The sequence below is a fragment of the Arvicola amphibius genome, chromosome 4, assembly GCF_903992535.2.
Source record: "Arvicola amphibius chromosome 4, mArvAmp1.2, whole genome shotgun sequence".
NCBI lineage: Eukaryota > Metazoa > Chordata > Mammalia > Rodentia > Cricetidae > Arvicola > Arvicola amphibius.
Window position 1 is genome coordinate 40,689,210 of NC_052050.1, and position 22,099 is coordinate 40,711,308.

Below are 22,099 nucleotides of genomic sequence, written 5' to 3' on the forward strand. Positions count from 1 at the left end.
TTGAGATGCCAGAGTATGAGTGGTGCCGAGAGAGTTCTCACAACTGGAACAGGACAGTATGTGTATGTGATCTGCAGATATGACAATGGGTCCCAGAAGCAGCAGTTAAAATAGTTTATGGAGAATGAGCATGCAAGGTAGAGAAGTCAGGGCAGGTGTCAGGGAAAGGGCTACTGTCTTTTATTCTAAGCGTTTTTATACTATTTTTTTTTTTCGACAATCCAAACCCTAGACAAACCAACAACACAAATAACCTTAAAGACTGTCCTTAAAAAGAGCACCCCTGGAATGTTTTTTAAAGAACCTAACCAAAACTGTTTAATAAAAAGCTTTATAAAATGCTTCTTGGAAATTAAAAGATTGACTTTGTATGGAGAATGGGCACCAGAGAACATTAACTTCTCCCCTCTGAAAAGCAAAGCCACAAACAGTATGAAACTTTAGTTTTGTCTAAGAAATTGAATCACACACTTCCACCCTCTAATTGTGTTCCTTTGGTTTCTCAAGATACCAAAGAAGGGGCCTTTATTTTAGCACTTGGGTGGGGGCGTAGCACAGCCATCTGCACAGCACTTTGAGCTACAGGAAGGAGCCGCAGAGACTAAAAAGGGCTGCTGTGCCGACGCCACGTGAGAGAATGGGATGGTTTTCATCACCTCGTTGTCTTCCAGTGCTGTTGATACGTGAACTCTAGATTCCCATCACACGTTGCTCACACACCATGTTTCCCTTATGTATTGCGGTTTTTCTTGACCCATCAGGCTCCTTTGATAACCTCCTCCCATGTGGTAATGCAAACGAATCTGCGTGCGCACACAGTGCCACGGGCTGCAGAGGGAGAACGCTACCAGCACGCGGTGAACACTGAGTCTGCAGGAAGACGGACTCAAAACAACTGAACAAAAGAACCAGTGCAAAGGTGTCTTAGGAGAATTTGGGGAGCACAGGTGGGGATTCAAGAAGAAATACAGGAAACCTGAGAGAGACTGGAGAACACACACTTGTAGGTTTTGGATTCAGGGTTGAAGCCATTGTCCCTTTCAGGTCAGGGACAAGAAGCCCAAGGACAGGACTGGGTGATAAAGCAGAACAGTGACCAGCAAGGGAGCTCCGGGGGTAGCGTGTAGCAGAAAAAGTGGGTAGTCATTTGAGATCACAAAGACTCTATAGCAGACAAGAACAGAAAAGGGAAACAGTAGGGAAGAAAGCAGATTTGGGGGTTGAGAGACTGTATAAGGGAAAAGCCCTTGATCAAAGATTACATCAAATTCAGCTTTGCTCAAGAGATTATATTTGCTCAAGACAAAATAGGAGTACCTGGATACAGGATCTTAGAGCATCTCTGATTTGATGCTTGGGCTTTTATATATTGCCTGATTAATTTCCGAGTTGCTGAAATACACAAGAAAACTTCATATGATATTGATGATCTCTCTGGCCCTTTCCCCCTGGAATATATTAAATTCTCAGTACTTTATCTCATGCCTAGAGAGGGTGGGAGCGTAGGCTTTGCCTAAGTAAATCCGGTTGCAAACCCAAAGTGGCGTTCCACTTAGCACCGGTGAGTGTGATCTGTGTAAAGCTCCGTTTCCTGAAGCACTGGAGATGCGTGTGGCGCTTGGCTCTGACTCATCTTACTTGACTTCAGCTTTCCCAAAATATTTATCTATCTACAGATACTTGCATTTTGGTTTTCTTCATTTCGTGACAATAAAGTTAAAACTGCCTTAAATACCACACGCACTTCTCTGTAGAATTATGAGCTGCTAGGTCCTGGTTGGGGGAGAGGCGGGTAGTTGGACCATGATTCCCAGCGCCATCTATTGGCGGTAGGTGGAATCAACAGACTTTGTCTTTTGTTTCATTCACCAAGCAGGTTGCCAGCCCAGCTGGTTAAGCAGAGGAACCATCTGTAATGCCAAAGTCACCTACTACTCTACTCAGTCAGCCAGCAACATTTTCGGTTTTCTTTCTCTTGTCTTGAAGGTGTGGCGTGGCACCCTGGCCCGAATGCGGTACAAGAGGACCAAGGCAGCTCTGACAATAATCAGGTACTACCGGCGCTATAAAGTGAAGTCGTACATCGACGAGGTATCCAGACGCTTCCATGGGGTCAAGAACATGAGAGACTACGGGAAGCATGTGAAGTGGCCAACCCCACCGAAAGTCCTGCGCCGTTTCGAGGAGGCCCTGCAGTCGATTTTCAATAGGTAAAAACTTGGCAAGTGCCACATTCCTGTACAATGGCACACTCCCAAATCCTCGCCCATGGCACTGGCTCAGCTCTTTGCTGTTGTGACATTTACCTCTCCTTCTATCTTGTGTTGGATCGATTTTGTTTTCAAAGGGCATCTGCTTACCTCTCAAAGTAGTGGAACTGTCAATGTGTTTTTCCTGTAGCGCTTGACAGCAGCATGCCACAACTCCTGGATCTAAGCCACATGTAAGATAAACTACCAGCATGCTGTCCCCCACTTCCTGTCATTAGCAAAAAAACATAAATAACTTTCTTAAAATCAACACACATACCTCAAACTAGCAAGTCACATTGATCCGATCAGAGCCGCAGCTCAGTCCAGCTGCGCCTTAGACTCAGGAGCTCCTGAAGCCCTGATGCCGTAGGTCCACTCTTTGATGGAGCTGAGCATGGGGCCCAGGCCTTTAACAGTTCCCCGGTGGCTCTAAAGTGCAGCCAAGGGAGAAAACAACTATTTTAAGCCATGCTTCTTTTTTTTTTTCTTAAACAAATACCCATGGAAAAATTTGGACCTTCTCAACTGATTTTTTTATGACCTACCCTGAATCTAAGATTGTCTTTGCCTAAGCCCTTCCTCCTCATTTTGAGCTTATTTGTTGACAGCATGCATGCAGTGTCTTCAGAGAATTCTCCAGGCCCCCTATAGACACTAGATTCTCAAGCTTCTAACATAGGATGCTGTTGTACTTTCTTTCTTTTCCTTTTTTTTTTTTTTTTGAGATAGGCTGTCTCTGTTATGTAATTCTGACTGTCCTGTATTTTCCTATATAAACCAGGCTGACTTCAAGCTCACAGACATTCACCTGCTCCTGCCTCCCAAGTGCTGGGCTTAAAGGCGTGTGACACCATGCCTATCCATGATGTAGCACCTTAGTAGAATCTGTATTCCTTAAACCATGTCTGCACTTCTATACATAATACAACCTAATTATTCTGCATATGGTTGTTATTGCTGTATGGTTTAGGGAATGATAAGACAGAAAATCTCTACCGGTGTTCATCAGAGTTGCAGCCATTGTTGACACAACTCTACTAGCCATCTGCGGCCAGTTGAGCTCAAGGATACAGATATGAAGTACCGCTGATATCTAGTGCTATCTTAACCATGATCATCTGGGGCCATTAGCCAAACTAACAGATCCCAAATGTAGTCATGTGATATAACTGCTTTTAAAATACACTACTTGATATTCTGAATGTAGAACTTCTTTTAATTGTATGCTGAATCAGACTTTCATCTTCATTAATAGACTGTATCAAAAGATAGAGAAGTCACATGACAGGAAACTCATGAATATGCATCTTATTTATACTTTATAAAAAACCATAAAAATGCAGAACTGTTGGTGCAGGCCCACAGCCGTAACTACTTAGGAGGTTGGAGTAGGAGGATCTCAAGTTCTTGGGTAAGTTAGACCCTGCCTGGAAAGATAAAAGGAGAATTCAGGACATGGTTAGATGGTAGAGTGCTTGCCTAGCATGCACAAGGCCTAAATTCAGGAATTAAATCCTCAGTGCCGCAAAGGGAGGATATAAAGAGGGTAAACAATATAAATGAAAGTAAAGGAAACAACTCTCAGTTGTCAGATACAAGTAACTTTGGGGGAAAAATTAGTTAACGTGTGTGTGTGTGTGTGTGTGTGTGTGAGAGAGAGAGAGAGAGAGAGAGAGAGAGAGAGAGAATACCTCATATGTCACAGGCTAGCCTTTAACTTGCTATATAGTCAAGACTGACCTTTAACATCTGCTCTTCCTGCCTCCCATTTCCAAGTGATGGGTTTACAGGGGTGTGTCATGATTTATGTGTTTCAGCCATCAACTGCCAATAGCTCCTTACCTAAGGGTAGGGCCTCATGACCCCTCCCTCATCCACGATGGAATTTTGACTGGCTTGATCCTGTGCAGATTCAAGTTCATAAATACAATGGCCCTCTCATGTCCAGAACACAACATGTCACAACACTCCTCCTCATCCTTCAGCTCCTACGTTCTTTCCACCCCTTCTTCCATAGTGTTCCCTGAGCCTTGTGGGGAGGGAGTAGAGTAGATGTCCTACTTAGGCTAAGCATTCAGTGTCACTTATTTTTATACCTTGGCCAGTTATAAATATCTGCATTAGCCACTGCCCGCTGCAAAAAGAAACTTCTCTGACCGAAGTTGAAAGCAGCACAAATCTATAAGTATAAACGTATATTTGGAAAGCAATTTGACAGCATGACCATTTAGAGAAACAACAATAGTCAGTTCCCCTCCGGGGCCTATTACCTCCCCAGCCACAGGCTTTTGACCAACTTTACAGTGGTACTCATAAACTCTCTCCTGTGGAGACTGCCTCAAATCTAGTCAGAAAGGGATTGGTTGCCTCCATGGTAATCAATGCCAGTGGTTTAGTGGGCACATCTTGCCTGGCGGATAGTATTGTAGCATGGAGGTTCCCACACGGGGTAAGACCGCTGATGTCTTTTCTCCCCACCGTGGCCTGCATAGCATCTTCTAGCACTACAAAGGCTAGCCACCAGGGAGGAAGTTGCCCAGTCAGTTCCAAGCTCATTTCTCTATGTTCTGCAACCAATGTATGCAGGGTCTTCAGCAGCAGGGTCACCAACTACTTATGGTGGGCAACCTTGAGAAACAGCAATAGCCTATGTTATTGGTGGGGAGGGCTGGGACCTCCTTGATGGAGAACTCATGGGGAGGTATCCCATACCTGGCACTGAAGTGCCACTTACTAATGCATGCCCTCTGTGCATAGCATTTCTACACCTACAGGGTACTTTCATCCAAACTCCCTTTTATTGTGGTTTTTTAAATCATCTTACAAACTAGTACATTCCCATTACTCTTTTTTATGCAGCCTTAGTTTTTGTTGGCCCAGTCCACCCTCCCATCCCCCATTTAAACCTTTTTTTTTTTTTTTTTTTGGTTTTTCGAGACAAGCTTTCTCTGTGGCTTTGGAGCCTGTCCTGGAACTAGCTCTTGTAGACCAGGCTGGTCTCGAACTCACAGAGATCCGCCTGCCTCTGCCTCCCGAGTGCTGGGATTAAAGGCGTGCACCACCACCGCCCGGCTCCCCCATTTAAACCTTTTGCCCCCAGTGGGCCCCTCTTCTTTCTTGTCTTATGGATTCTCCTACTCCCCTTTCCCCAGTAAAGTCTCCCCACCATAGTCTTTTCTGGCTTCCTGACCTCTACAGACATGCCTTGTTAAATATATAAATCTAAGAATTTGAAATTAGGATCCAGATATGAAAAAGAACATGGACGTTTGCCTTTCTGAGTCTGTGTTCTCTCACTTGGTGTAATATTTTCCAGTTCCATCCATTTTCTTACAGATTTCATAATTTCATTTTTCTTTATAGTTGAATAAAATTTGATGTGTGGTGTGTGTGTGTGTGTGTGTGTGTGGTGTGTGTGTATACATGCTACATCTTCAGTATCCGTGAGTTGTTGGGCACCTAGGTAGATTCCATTTCCTGGCTGTTGTAAGCACTGAACGTGGATATGCAAGTATCTCTGTAATAAGATGTGGAGTCCTTTGGGTGTATGCCCAGGAGTGATGCAGCTAGTTCATCTGGTAGTTCTGTTTTGGAAAACTTCCACACTGATTTCCATAGTAGCCACACCAGTTTTATACCCCCTGTTTAATATTTGTGATGACTGCAAATGATAGTGATTAATTTCACATTGTACCCTGGCCTAAGAAGGCCTCTTTTTTAGATTTTGATGTTTTACTTTAAGTCTAGAACTGATTAATTTGTATATATTTAAATTTGCTCATCCAGCAAATATTTACTGAACACCTGGTGTTTTGCAGATACTAACCAGGCTTCCAGGGACACAGTGACAATTGGGAAAAATGGGAATGACAGTCCCAGCCTCCTCACAAGGGTCATAGTTGATGAATACATAAAAATACTGTTTTTTCTCTCCCCCCTCCCCCTTCCGAATGAATCTTGCCATTTGTATTCTTCTAGTCAGGCAAACCTTTTCTGTAAAGGGCCTGTAGTATTTTAGGCTATGCAGGCTACATATGGTCTCTCACATAGTCTCTGTTTTGTTAAATGTGTAAAAATGTAAAGACTTCTCTGAGCTCACAAGCAGAATAAAAACAGACCTTGAGCCAGATTTGAAACAAGCTGTAGTTTATGAACCCCTGATCTTGAATGTTTTGTTATGTGGGATTCTGTGAGATATGTGTTAAGGGATTCCAGTATTATTGTTGGGCTTGTTTTTTAATTTCTAGAATCTCCATGTGTGCTAATTGTATTACTTTGTTTTCGGTGCTTTGTTTATTTTTTTGTTTGTTTTGAGATAGGGTCTCATGTAACCTGAACTATCCTTAAACTCCATTATATAGCGAAGGATGACCGTGATCTTCTGATCCTCCTGCCTCTGCCTCCTAAGTACTGAACTGTGGGCATGTGCCGTCAAGCCTCCTTCCTTCTAGTTGTGTTAGGATCATTCCTTTCCTCACAGTGACTTTTTGTGGCTGAGCCTGCTTTGTGCCCAGTTTTGTCCTTTTCCTGTCATTAGGCAAGTGGTCTTTATGGATGCCTACCTGAAGTTATGTATTGTGGCTTGTATGATAAGAATAATAAGCCAGATGACTCTCACCATGGCTGAACAGGTCAAATGCCTGAAACTCAAGTGTGCTTCTGTGCTGAGGGTCTCTAGTCAGGTGTGAGCCTTGTCTTGGGCCACTGTGGGAAGTAAAGCAGAGACAGGGTGGCCAGACACATGGTAAGAAAGAGAGCAGCAGTCTGATTAAAGCCCCTCCCACCAGCAGTGTTATCTGTAGCTCTCTGGCCCACTGGGGCCCTTGTTCAGCAATCCACTTAGTGCTGGAGGGTCTGCCTGTTGCCTGGCACCCTTGTTTTTAACTTTGACCACTATTACTCTTCTAGCCTCTTGGCAAAGACCTCAGAGCAGTCTGTCTCATATGAGCGCTGGCAGGCCATAAGTGCCCAAGTAGGGGCGGGAGGTAGTGGGACACAGGGCACGACTCTCACTGTAGGGCTCAGCCTTTATGTTTTCTTAGTGTTTTGTGATCTACCATGGTTGGCTGACTCCAACAGCCACGAACTCACTACAACCATCACCTCCTGCCTTCGCTCCCAGTCCTGCCACTCAGGTCTCAATGTCTTCTCGGTCTTGCCATAAAACCTATCCCTGCAAATTCATCTCCCCTTATTGCGCACAGTGGTCCACATGGAGCCGAACCTGCTTTATGTCTGCCCATCTTCACGGCCAGTGTGTTGACGTTTCCTGTTCTCATAGCTGTATAGGTTTTCTCTTATTCTTTTATTAGTCGCTTATTTAAGTGTACATTTTTATTTTAGTTGCAGCTTAGTCTAGTATTCCATAGGAACATAGTTTAAGAATCATTGACCTTGACTATTCATTCAATTAAAGACCATTCAATGTGCATTTAGCCTCCTTGACTGACACTACCATGGCAGAAAAAGAACAGATGTGTCATGTGAGACAGAGTTGCTGCTAAGAGCATAAAATTCCTTCTATTATTCTTCTCAACCAGGAATATTCTTGGTTTATGTTTGCAGATGCTGATGCCCAAAACAAAAACACTGGAGTCATCCTTAAACTTCCTCTGTCCCAACAATCTAATCCATCCACAAATACCATTGGCCTTCCACCAGAATGCATCTAGATAAACCTTTGTCTTCGCCTCCATCCCCAGCTCCCTGACCTGAGTAACATCCCTCTGCTGTGTGTTTTATCAAAGTAACCTCCTAACAGATCCTCTGGACCCTAGCCTTCAGCAATGACAACGATCCTATATGTGTCAAGTCATCCGGTCTCTGTGCAGAACCCTTCAGGGGTGCCGCACCTCATGTAGAGTAGAGATCAGAGTCCTGATAATGCCCTCATGACTCTGTGGGTTCATTTAGCCCTAGCTCACCCTCTAACATTTCTCTTTCTTTCCCTACCCATGCTGCTTCAGCTTCTCAGGATCCCAGAGTTCCCCCATAACTCACCAAGCAGGCCCTGTTTCAGAGCCCTTCCACTACTGTGGTCCCTGCTGGGTATGCTCCTGCTCAACTGTCCATATGTCTGGCATCTTCCTGAGTGCTTCTATTCATCTATCCTTGCCAAAAGACTCTCCGTAACCACCCATGTAAACACCACCATACCCATGCCTTCCTTCCGAGGCCCTCTCTGCCCTCTTTCCGTATTCCCTTCCATAGTAGGTCTCCAATCCCCCTCACATACCCATATGTATTTTTTATTGTCTGTTACTCCTTAAAGCACCTGGAAGAAAGTTCCTTGAACTGATTTGCTTTTCAGTGCGTCCCCTACATAGAGCAGGACCTGGACTTTCTTGGTGCCTAGAGTACAGTTACATGAATGATGAATCCACATTTCTGTGACTTACAATTGACAGAGGTTGAGTGTCCTGTCTTGAAAATACTTGGGACCAGAAGTGTGATTTTTAGACTGTTGAGGCCTTCAGTTTTACGCAGATCTTGTTGCTTGAGTGGTACTCGGGAAGTTTGGGACTTGAAGGTATTTAGGATATCTGGTTGTTTTGTGCCCAACTAGCCAGAAGCCACTGAGTTCTAGTCACTTCAGAGCACACAGACAATAATGTTGTTACAAAATTTCTATCTACAGAAAACAGTTTTGTCAACTTCTGTATATATTTTGTAATCATTTTTACATTTTTTAGCATAATGTACAGTTATTTCATGCTTCTTAATGACAGCTTGAACTCTTTGGGGAGTGAATGAGTGTCTAAGGCCTCTGAATCTTGTTTCTTTGCTTATAGATGGAGAGCTTCCCAACTCATCAAGACGATACCTGCTTCAGACCTTTCCCAAGTCAGGGCAAAGGTTGCAGCCATGGAAATGTTGAAAGGTCAAAGGGCAGACCTTGGGCTCCAGAGGGCCTGGGAAGGCAACTATCTTGCTTCGGTAAGTCCAGGTGAATAATGTGAATTCATGCAACTCTGCAAAGAATGTTTCCCTAAGAATCTACAGAAAGGAGGCTGGATGCTCGAGGCCTGGGTTCCAGCCCCAGCACTGTAAAACAAAATCAATACTTTACAGAGAGATGTTTCAAGAAACTAAATAGTTTCTCTGAGAGGTGTTAAATTAAAAAGATTTTGTTACTTTTAAATGTATAATACTTATCATCTGCTTAAAAGAGGGTTATAGCCACATATATTAGCATAGTCTATAACCTGACCCTTGACCTCCTCAACCTTCCCTTGAATTATTCAGCAGCCATTTTTTTAAGACATGGTCTCTCTACATAGCTCTGACTGTCCTGTAATTCACTATGTATACACAGAGATCCGCCTGCCTCTGCCTCCTGAGTGCTAAGATTAAAAGTGTGTGTCACAATACCCGGCTTCAGCAGCCAGTTTTAATTACGTCCTCTATATCACTTCCAACGCTCCATTTCATCCTCTCTCTTGTTGCCTGTTTGAAGTTTTTAATGGGACCTCCACTATGGTGACACCTTTGTGAGTCTAACGTCTGGGTGAGAGGGTAAAGGAGTGCTGTGGAACTCCGGGTGTAGTTCTGGCGCCATGTGCTGAGCCGTTGCCTTAGCACTACAGTGAAGAACTCTCCTGCCCTTTGTTCTTTCAGAAGCCAGATACACCCCAGACCTCAGGCACGTTCGTGCCAGTCGCTAATGAGCTGAAACGCAAGGACAAATATATGAACATCCTCTTCTCCTGTCATGTCCGGAAGGTAAGATGTTCTTGAAAGTCTGTCTCAGAGGGAGAGGACTGACTGAGAGGAAACCCACGTATGGGCCGCAGTGAAAACTTGTGTTCTCATGTAGCTGGGTGTAGCCCAGTGAGCTCTGCCCACCTGTGCTGGCTACGTTGAAAAGACTGACATGACCATCTTGGAGTTAGGCTAATGAAGCCTTCCTGGGGGAAAGGTGTAGTCTTGCATAACTACTTTTTATTTTTGAGAGATCTTATATAGCCAAGGCTGGCCTCAGAATCACTATGTAGGCAAGGGTAGGCTTGAACTCCTTCCTAATCTCCCTGCCTCTGCCTCTCCAGTTCTGTTTTCAGATGTGTGCCACCATGCCCAGCTTGATCAGCATTTCTTTTTTAAACAAGTTGTGTGCTTCGTTGAGGTCAGGGATTTGTACTTTACTATATGTGTGTCCTTCACAGCAACTACCTGTAAGCAGAGACTGTTCTTTTGTGTCCTGGCTGCCCAGACCCAAATAATCACATAGAAACTTTATTAATTATAATAATTAACACTATTTGGCTGATGGCTCAAGCATATTTCTAGCTAGCTCTTACATCTTAAATTAACCCATTTCTATTAATCTATGTATCGCCACAAGGCTGTGGCTTACTAGTAAGGTTCTGGCATATTTCTCCTTCAGCAGCTACATGGCATCTCTTTGACTTCGCCTACTCTCTCTACATACATATATATATATATGTACATGTGTGTGTGTGTGTTCAGATTTCCAACCTGGGCTTATTTTGCCCTGCTATAGGCCAAAGAAGCTTCTATATTAGACAATAGTAATAAAACATATTCACAGCATACAGAGGGGAATCCCACATCAACTACCAATCTGCTCTTTATTATTTACTACCTTTTACACAAGTGTCGTTGCTACTTTAAAAACTAGATATGGAGGGGATGGAGAGATGACTCAGCAGTTTAAGCATTTGCTTTTCTTCCAGATAACCTCAGCACCTATGTTAGGCAGCTCACCATCACCTGTGATTCCAACTTCAGAGACATCTGATGCCACTGGCCTTCATGGGCTCCTGCACTCAGACACATACCATACGTGGTCACACTTGCAGACACATATTTTTTTAATTTTAAAATAAAAGAAATTAGAGTAATTTTAAAGAAGTTTGTAAAGTAATCCCAATACTGTTCCATATATTAATGAAGCCATTCATTAGCTTAACAAAAGATACTATTGTAAATAATGGCACCATACAAAGAAGAAATTTTAAAAGTTAGCAAAGCTCTCAGAACAAACACTTTGTTTCAAATCTTAAGAAAAATATTTAGTTCCAGTATATAATTTATATCAGAGAAATAAAATATGGCTTTCCAGCTCTAAGTCTGGCACTTTGACATATTGATAGTAAGGAGTATTTGCAGGGATTTAAGGGAACATTTAAGCCTGGAGTATGAGATAGTTTTGAGTGGCAATTGGACAGAGCTATCAAAATGTTAAATGTTCACACCTGATTACTCCAAAACTCGACAGCTCAGATTTACCTTTCAAGTATATTTCCACAGATATGAGTTTTAGTAGAGGCTGATAAAAGTTGGTTTAGTAAATTGTGACCGTACACAGTAAGACTACCGTGTGGCCGTTTTAAATAAACAGAGTGAGGATACACGTGGGAAGAGAAGGGACAAGAAGTATCAGATGACAGTGTTTAAGATAGTGCATATCAGTAAGGGAAAAGCAAAGATCCCTGAAATACAAGAAGTGAGATGAGCTGAGATGTAGCAGTGGCAGAGGCTAGCCCAAGTGTGCAGGGCTACATTCCATCCCCCACACCACAGAAGAAATGGGGCAAAGTAAAGAGAGTGGCCCCATTAGAGAGCCAGTGTCCCAGGACAGTCCATGGATGAGAGTTGGGAAGGACTGAGACAGACCTCCGGAGGACAGAGTAGAAGAAAAGAGAAGGCTGCATGAAAAGAATTCCTGGGATCTTTGGAGGGTCTGGTTCAGACACAGGTATACTGCTCAGACGTGTACAGAAGGAAAGCCACTATAGGTTGGGTAAGAACTACCACCCCCAAAGGGGAGGAGGTTACAGTGCTGGTGCTCAGTTAGGTCCCACAGAGCCTGAACTCTGCATCCAGACTAGAGACCTCAGGAACACCAGAGAGAGCACTGACAAGGACCCACAGCAGTACGGAAAACGATTAGCCCTTCTTGTCCTCTAGAGCAAACCCGAAAAGCACTTCTGGAAAGGGTCAAAGGTCTCTAAGTAGCCTAATACCACACAAGAAAAAGTTCAAAAGCTTTTATATAATATCCAGCATTCAGAGGTAAAAATCAGAGTGCATGACATACATCAGCAAGCTTACAAACAAGACCTTGAATTCATAAAGAAATGAAAACTCAGTCATCCAAAAAGACACAGACCAGATCATTAAGGCAATTATTGACATTTTATTTTATATATTCCAAAAACTAGAGGAAAGATTGGACATGTTTAATAAATACCTTGAAGACTTTTAAATGACTTACAGTTGAACTTACAAACATAAAAAGAAAGAGAGAAAAATGCAGTCAATCGAATTAACAGTAGATTAGACCCTGAAGAAGAAAAATTAGTGGGTTTGGACTGAAGTGGCTCAGCTGGGAAAGGTGTTTGCTGCCTAGTCCTGGTGTGAAAGGAGATAAAGAATGCCACAGAGATGTCCTCCAACGCACACATGTGCACCTTTGGCACAGGCACACATGATAAAAATAGACTGACAGTTTCTTTAAAAGAAAACTCAGTGAATTTGAAGAGGTAGCAATAAAACTACCCAAAACTAAACACGCATAAAACAGCAAGATGTAATTCAAATAAAGCATTAAAAAAAAAAAAAGATCATACAGCTATCTGTCTTTGTGTGGCACCCATGTAAATAGACTTGAAGACCCTGGTGCTGTCTTTAAAGAGGGGGGGAAGGGAGAGAGGGTGGATATAGAAAGAGGAAGGGAGGGGGTCTGAAGTATTGAGGTAAGAGCAGTTAACCTAGAATTGAATGCCCAGTAAATATATCACCAAGAACTATAGTACAAAGACTTTTCCAGGAACAGCTGAAGGTGAGTGCTGAGGAAGAGTAAGAAGCAGGAAGGAGAAAAGAAAATGTATAAGGTTTTGTGCTCTACATAGAGTGTAGTGAGGGCTTTGGGCAGGCCTGCTTTTCGCCCTGCCCTGCTCCTGGCTGCCGGCTAGCTTGTGCCCCAAAATAACAACACACAAATTGTTTTCTTTTAAACACTGCCTGGCCTATTACTCACATCTTGACTAACCCATATCTAATAATCTGTGCAGCACCACAAAGTGGTGTCTTACCAGGGAAGGATTCTAGTGTACGTCCATCTTGGGCTGGAGCTTCATGGCATCTCTCTCTCTGAGCAGAGGCATGGCAGTCTGTCTAACTTAGGAGAGGCGTAGCATCTGACTGAGATCTACCTCACTTCCTTCTTCCTGTTCTGTCTACTCTGCCCACCTAAAGGCTGGCCAATCAAATGGGCCAGGCAGTTTCTTTATTAGCCAATGGGAGTCCTCCATCAATAGAGTAGAATAGTATCAGTAGAAAATCATGGGGCTGGAGAGATGGCTCAGTGGTTAAGAGCACCGGCTTCTCTTCCAGAGGTCCTGAGTTCAATTCCCAGTACCCACATGGCAGTTCATAACTGTCTATAAATGTAGTTCCTTGCAAGCCAATGGCCTCTTCTGGCATGTAGACATACATGCAGAAAAATGTCATGTACATAAATATATAAATAAATCTATTTAGAAAAAAGAAAGAAAGAGAGAGAGAAAGAAAGAAAGAAAGAAAATCACACATTGTAACTGTGTTGTATAAATCCTGGTAAAACCAAAAGAGAAACAAAGCTAGTTGTTGCTAAGAAGTAAAGAAAGATACAGGGGCTGGAGAGATGGCTCCGTGGTTAAGAGCACTGCTGCCCCTCCAGGACCAGAGTTCATTCCCAGCACCCACATGGTGGTGGCTTACAACTGCCTGGAAGTCCAGTTCCAGGGTAACCAGAGCCCTCTTCTGACCTCCATGGACACCAGACATATATTGGATGCACATACAGGCATGCAGGCAAAACACACATATGCATAAAATAAATCTTAGAAAAGAAAGAAATTGAGAGGTGAGAATGTGGGGCTTGGTGGTAGGAAAAATGGAGAATTGTGGGACTGGAAGCAAAGGATAAACAGGACAAATAAATAAGCTGAAAGATGGTAAATTTAGACCTAGCCCTATTGACCATCATATTAAATGTCAACGGTCTGGCTACCACAATTAAAAGGAAATGTTGTGCCCTCTTGCCTCATGGAAGCTTTCACCATCTGGGAAGCTCTCCAAACCTCCAAGATTCATGGAGGTTCCATAATGAAGGCAGAACTGTTTAAATCACGGTTGGCTGGTTATTAGTTTAGTCCCTAGCCTTAGCCTTTCTCTTCTCTCCGACATGGTTGGGGAAGAGAGCTACTGAATAGAAGTTCAGCCTTCTAATCGTGCCTTGACCTCCATGATTCCTATTCAAGGGCTTTGTGAACTCTGTATTGGGAGCCAGGAACAACAATACAAGTTGAACATTCAGAACCTGAAATGTTGTGAAGTCTGAACATCTTGAGTTCTGACATGACATTCAGAATGTTTCAGGTTTTGCAATGTCATGGTCAGCATTTTAACATTCTATGAACAACAGGACAGCAGACTTAGAAAGTTTGCAATATCATCAGCTGGTCTCTACACTCCAGACTCTAGTTCTGAACTCTGAAATTCAGGAACTCTGTTTTATTAAATACACCTAGGGCTAATGACACAATCAGAAGAAGACTTGCTATCCAGATGTACACACACAAAAAGTTTCAGTCATATTTCCTGTTTGTGGATACAACACAGGAATGTACCTGTACCCACTACCTAGGGAGTGAGGTTATACCCACTCCCATTTCTGATAGCGTGGTATCTGGCAGTCAAAGTAGTTAAAGAGAGTCAGGTGGTTCTGAGAATTTGGTGATCTGTAGAAAAACCTGGTGCGATGCCTCTCATTCCAGGGAGGACAGTTTAATGCCTGACATTTTCACCCTGGTACTAATGAATAAAAACTGAAGAATTCTTACTGATGGTCCTGTATTTCTAAGTTTAATATAAAATACCCTTCTTCATGCTTGCTCAGATAATGTCCTCTGTAGAATCTTTCAGTCCCAATGGTACACCAAGGCGAACTTGACACCCTTCCAAAAGGCCCTCCTCTTCATGCTTTGATTAATTGAACAGCTGCTTTCCAATAACGGCAGTTATTATAACGTGTTCTTTAAGGTGAGGGCCTACTGCATAGAGCCCCTCTCGCCACTCTGCTTGCTCTGCTCTGCCTCCTGAGCAGCTCATCTCCGACCCCCTGTGGAAACAACTGAGCCTGTGAGCAGCTGCCTTAAAGTGCTTCTGGAAAGCAGAAGGCTAGGGGTTTTTTTCCTGGGGTGAGGATTTAACTTTGGGTCCAAGAAATAAGGTGAAGTCTTATCTAATTCTGAGTCTGCGATCCAGCTTTGCTATTCCTTTGAGAAAATAAATATGAAATAAAAATAGCATTCCCATTCTGTAATGGTGTTAAGCAGGAACTCACCTATGTATGATGAATGTTTTCCTTTCTGTGTCGATAGAGCCACGTTAAGCAATCTACAGCTTTTTTTGCTGTTAGACATGATTTCTTTCTCACTTACCTGATCCAAGTTTTAAGATGATTTGAGTTGCTGAAACAGAAGGTAAATATTTGTTAGTCTCTGTAGAAGCTGCGTTTTGTTCATATAAAATATTTCTGAACAGCTTCAGTACAATTTCTGCTTTGAGGGTTTCTTTCCTTCTTTTTAGATTAACTCATATAGCATCAGAAGAACATGTGGCCTTTTTGTCTCAACAAGATCGAATGATCTTGTCAGATTCGGTAACAGGGTTTTAAATTTATATTCTTTTGTACCTCATTTGTTTGTTCCTCCATATGATTCCATAAAGATGAGGGTTTTGTTTCTACCTTTTATTCAGGTTCTATGCTAGATGTTCTCTGTTCTGCATAGTACAAGGTTGATGAAAATGATGATGAATGTTCTCCAAGCTGGCTTCCATAGAACCAGTGTTTGTTGAATATTAATAGGTATTTGTTTTAAAAAAGGATTACATAGGCTAAATGTACTGTGGCAATGCTGGGCTAAGCATACTGTTTAAATGCAAAAGTCTCAGAACCTCTAATAACTTTCTAGGCTGTGGATCTCCTAGTGGGAGCTGTCATTTGCAGTGTTTATCCAGCCAGCCAGACCATGAAACCCTTTCTTCACAAAGTTCTGCATAAAGCCAGTGCTGTGCAGAACAGCTAGGTGGATCTTCACACTCGGTGCTTCAGATCCTCTCAGAAGTGCCAGTGTCTGTACCGGCAAAAGCAGATGTTATGCAAAGTTGTCCTCCGAGAACACAAACTATACGCTTATCACGTAGATTCTATTTTAATATAGGCACAACTTTCTGTCATGTTGAAGACTGAAAAATATGCTTTTATTATATAATAAATGTTTAGAGAATTGACTAATGGCTAAAACCAAGGCAAAGGGGATAAGGTAAATTTCCATGTCAAGCTTGACTTTTACTTTGCTACTTTTTCTGTCTGTAGTGCCCTGCCCTGCCCTGCCTGAGTGCAGCTATCTGAATATCCTACCAAAGCAGTGTTTTCAGTTAACCCCTCACTTCTTTGTCAATATCTTAGAAGTAAGAATTGGGGGTGTGTGCAAAGAATGTAGCGAATCTGTGTGAATACCATGATGACGTGGTGTATCACAGTATGCCTTCCGTCGGGGTAGAGGCTTCTTGTGCTTGCTTTGTTTTGTCTACTTGCCTTTCTCAGCCAGTGAGAAACTTGACATTGTAGAGGTTTAGAAAAACGTTGGAGCTGGAGAGATAGCTCAGAGATTAAGAGCATATACTGATGTTGAAAAGGATCCAGGCTCAGTTCCTAACACCCTTATCATTCAGCTCACAGCTGCCTGTACCTCCAATTCCAGATCAACACTCCCTGACCTTCAAGGGCACTTGCATCCACATGGTGCACATAAACTCATAGAGACACACATGCATACATTAAATAAATGAATAAATAAATAAATCTGGTTTTAAATGTTAATCCAGGTACCTAGATTAAAATATTATTTGAACTATCCTAACAAATAACTAGCCACAATTTGTACAATGTGCCATGGTTAATTTTATCTCTTGGGGATACAAAGTATCTGCAAATTAGGGCATTCTCTGACCCTCTGTCTAGTAAAGTAGCGCTCAGCAGAAACGTGTATATATTTTCATAATGTCATTTCTGTTTTCTTTGTATTTTTATTTTCAATTATTGCTTATTGCTCTCATCCCCAAATACTAATCTTAGGTTCTTATGATAGCCCAGGGTTTCAGGCATAAATGGTATCAAATGGATTATTTGTTAATTACTGAGTTAAACTAGTTCTTTATTTGTTCTAGATAAAAGTCCCTTATCAGACAGTTGATTCCCAGAACCTTTTCTCCCTGTCTGTGGGTAGCTGTATTCACTTCCTTGAAGGGGTCTGCAGTTCCTATTTCTAGTCCCCAAATTCTACATTTGCTGTGTTTTCCCTGTTAAGCATTGTATTGCCAAACTCTACACACCTGGGAACTACTATTCCTTCGAAAGAGAGCCATCCATGGTGACCTAGTGAGACTGCATCTCCATGCTCAGCCACCTCTGAACCTAGGTATTTCCAAACACGACATTTTTATGAGCTACTATGGCTTATTGGTTTGTTTTCTTACAGGTGAATCGATTTAGTAAGGTAGAAGACAGAGCAATTTTTGTCACTGACCGTCACCTGTATAAAATGGACCCCACTAAGCAGTACAAAGTGATGAAGACTATCCCTCTGTATAATGTAAGTATGCGTCAAATAAAGGACTCCTATTTCGTAGACAGAGGTTGATGGGCTAAACATTGCAACCTCTGTGGCTTTGGGGACCCCATGTCTTCCTGGAATTTTACACCAATTTTGTGTTGTACCAAAGCACAGTTTTCTATAAAAGGATTCAAAGTTTCTGATAAAGTAACTAAAGATTTTTTAAGGCTAAATGCAATGGTTCTGCGCTAAACATGGTAGCACAAGCCTTTAATCCCAACACTCTGGAGGCAGAAGCAGACGAATATCTGTGAGTTCAAGGCCAGTCAGGTCTACAAAGTGAGTTCCAGTACAGCCATAGCTGTTACACAGAGAAACCCTGCCTCAAAAACCACACACACATACACACAGAGAAGTTGTTCTGGGTTCAGAGTTTCCGAGAGAGTAACTAAAGCATTTTTTTAACAGCGGTTCTCTGTGACGTCTATTCCTACTGTAACATATTGTTCAAATATTCTTGTCCTTATACATGATGCATTTTCTTATTTGCTTTCATAATGATGTGTGTCCGTGTGGATGCACATGTGGGCAAGGGTGCATGTGGAAGTCAGGTGTCGTTCCTCAGGATCCATAGAGAGTCTCACTGATCTAGAGCTCACCAACTAGGCTAGGCTGGCTGACCAGTGAACCCCCGGGATCCTCCTGTCTCCACTTCCCCAGTGCTGGGATTATAAATGCTCACCACTGTGCCCAGCTTCTTTATGTGGGCTCTGGAGCTTGAACCCAGGTCTATATGTTTGTGTGGCAGGCACTGTACTGACTGAGCTAGCTCCAGCTCTACTTTTATAAAATTTTTATGGATATGGAGTCAAGTAAAAAAATTAGTAGAAAATTACTTTGTGGAAACATTGCTACTTTTACTTATTCTCTCTCTCTCTCTTTCTCTCTCTCTCTCTCTCTCTCTCTCTCTCTCTCTCTCTCTCTCTCTCTCTCTCTTAACTACTAAGCCCTCTCCCCAGCCCCAACTACTACTATTTTAAATATGAGATTTGTGTAGCTCCTAAAAGTCAGTTTTTACCAATATATTTTACAACATTAATTTATTGGTTGCATAATTTCTGATCTGAGTCCACTCTGTAGCTCACCGTTATACCTGGGCTTTCAAATCTATAATCACTTTGTTCTGAAACGTGAAAGTTGTTGGTTATCTTCCTGAATCTCAATATGAAATTTCCTTTTGTTGTTGTTGTTGTTTTTGAGACAGGGTCTTGCTTGTCTCAAACTTGTGAGTTGTTATGATCCTTCAGATTGTACACCACCACATCTGGCTCAGATTTTTTTTTCCTGTTTAACAGTGTTAGTTTTACATGTGTCTGTTCTGATTCTGTAGAAAGCTTTTACTAGACTACTGGGTCTTCTCTTCTGTGGGGAGATTTTTCTGTCCACTAGTTCTTAAATAGGGAGTCTGCGTTTACATAGTGCTAGGGTCTGTAAGGAGTATTACTAAGGATTATTTTAAGTCCCTTTGGTCCCTGGAAAAAGAAATAGGAAGCATATTGTTTCGTGGCTTCATTTTGTGACTTCTGAGCTCCTTTGGTAAGGGACAAAAGGGACCAAGCATTCCTGGCTGTGCTGAATGACTCCTGCATTAATGAATAGCCTGTCATCGGGGTTGGGATGTGACTTACTGTGGTGCCCTTCCATCTCACCCCCACCCTGCCACACACATACACCTCATTTCTTTTCAATAGAAAGGCCAATGGATTGAAGCTAAGAAAAGACTTTAGATGGTATATTACCTTCTTAGCCAAGACCTGCAATCTTATATATCAGCCACAATTTAAGCCTAACAGCTTGCAGACTTAGAGTAGGAGGGAGAGGAGGGCAGACGAGGGAGAAAATTATACTTTGTCAAAGTCTAAGGAAGTATGAAGCCAAACAAAAATAAATCATGGTATGGGATTTATTTCTTTGCCTTTGTTCCTGTTAAAGGGAACCCATCAAGGTCATGATATAAATTCAAAAAATAGTTAAACAACTCTTTAAACTGAAATGTCTTTTTTATTTTTAGAGTTTTTTATGTATTCATATACATGTGTATCTTTGTATGAATGTGTGCATATGCATACCTGGTGTCCACAGAGTCCAGAGGGGGAGTTGTGTGCCCCCCGATGTGAATGTTCAGATCTTTAAGAGCAGTATGTGCTCTTAACCACTGAGCTGTCTCTCTAGCCCCCATCTTCCTTTTTGCATTGACTATAAATAAAAACTGTAAAACAAATTTACATTTATAGTCATTTCCCATAAACATTGTCAATGGAACTAACAACATAATATCATAAAGCTGATGACATTTAACTACTCTAGGAAGGTAGAGCTCTGAGGGATGGATCCCCAGTGCTGTGGATGTTCTCAGGGGTCCACCCATGTCACTTTGTATCCCCATGCCATTTTTGCGCATGCCATCCTAATTTCCCGCAGCCTTCATCTTTCTCAAGACTCTGCCTCAGCTGGAGCCCCTGCTCCCTCACATAGATGGAGATGCAGTGAGCAATGGGCGTGGGGGTGTCCTACCCCAGCTCCATTTCTAATTACCAAAATCATCTCCCAGAGCTTCCCTACAGAGCCAACTGCAGTTGCCCACAGGAGTAGCTGCCTCTCTTCTGACCCAGGTCCCTCTTCCTTGCCATTGTCTGTGGCCTCCCAGATCAACCTTGCTTGCTCATCAGTCTTTGCTTCTGAGAGGAACTAACTTCAGAACGATGGAATGGCTACCTCCTCCAGAGCTGGGTACAAAGGGGGGACCTCCAGAGGTAGCATCAAGTTTTGTTTTATTTTTGGTCTTGAAGTAAATAGGACAAAATGTTAAGCCTGAGTAGTTTATTGTCTTTAGGTTGTTCACGTCCTAGCTCTCTTAGATATGGGGCCTTTAACTGCTTCAGTTTTAAAATATTTTTAAATGCCTTTGGGGCTATATATGTTCCTATTTAAGAATGGTTTGGGCTGAGTTTTACTTTTTATGTGATACTAGCCTTGTTTTCATTTCTGCCGTGAGGTTCTCTTACAGCCATATGCGTTTTGTGGTGTTGTTCACAGATGGTGATTTATGGTGTTTGAGTGTGTGTGTTCCATGGGGAAGAGATTTCATCTCCCCATTGCTCGTTAGTGTCACACCTACCGTACATTCAGTGCTCCACGTGTCCTTTTCTGGTTTCTGTACCATGGTCCTATCAGTCTACTGGTTATCCTTGTACCAATTACTATTCTTACTACAGTTGGGCACAGTTTTATGAATTCTAAGATTGCAGTAATTTCCCAGGTCTCTTCCTTTCAAGTTCATACCATCTGGCTGGGGCTGTGTCTCAATAGTAAAGTCCTTGATATGCATGTGAGAGGCCTAGATTAATCCACGGCACTGCAGATCAATACAGAATTCTCCCCATTCCAACCTAACTCTCGTTCACCACACCACAGGAAGAGAGAGGAGTTGAGGCTGGTGACACAGGGAAGCCTGTCAGGAGGGACACAGACATTCACATGCAGTCTCAGACATAGCCTGTTGATTCTCCTCTATTCCTTGGGAACCACTGACCGTTATTCTGTCTCCCCAGTTGGACCTTCTCTAGAATGTCATGTGTTAGCACCATGTAGTACGTAGACTTTTCAGATTGGCTTCTTTCACTTGGCAATAAGCATTTAAGGCTCCCTGTGTCTTTCTGTGGCCGGTGGCTCCTATTTTTTCATTATTGTCTTAGGTAGGGTTTTCTATTGCTGTGAAGAGACACCATGACCATGGCAACTCTTATAAAGAAAGCTTTTAATTGGAGTGACTCGCTTACAGTTCCAGAGGTTCAGTCCATTATCGTCATGATGGGAAGCATGGCGGCGTGCAGACAGACATTGTGCTGGAGCCGAGAGTGCTACGTCTTGCAGGCAACAGGAAGTCAACTGACAGTCACACTGGGCAGTATCCTGAGTATAGGAAGCCTCAGAGTCCATCCCCTCAGGGACACGCTTCCTCCAACAAGGCCACACCCACTCCAGCAAAGCCACATCTCCTAATAGTTCCACTCCCTTTGGGGGCCATTTCCTTTCTAACCACCACACGTATATTCTATTATTTGGAGATCCCACAATGTGTTTTTGTATTTACTATTGGAGAACATTTTGATTGCCTCTGGTTTAGAGCAATCATGAATAAATCTATAAATATCTGCATGC

At 42.5% G+C, this 22,099-nt stretch overlaps 1 protein-coding gene across 1 annotated transcript in view; it reads left to right on the plus strand.

The window, feature by feature from the left end:
- Window positions 1-22,099, plus strand: part of Myo1d (myosin ID) — a 301,212-nt gene that overhangs the window by 175,241 nt on the left and 103,872 nt on the right. The window contains exons 17-20 of the mRNA XM_038326939.2: window positions 1,987-2,210; window positions 9,044-9,188; window positions 9,870-9,974; window positions 17,804-17,917. Of these exons, the coding sequence (XP_038182867.1) occupies window positions 1,987-2,210; window positions 9,044-9,188; window positions 9,870-9,974; window positions 17,804-17,917 (588 nt within the window). The remainder of the gene's footprint in view (window positions 1-1,986; window positions 2,211-9,043; window positions 9,189-9,869; window positions 9,975-17,803; window positions 17,918-22,099) is intronic.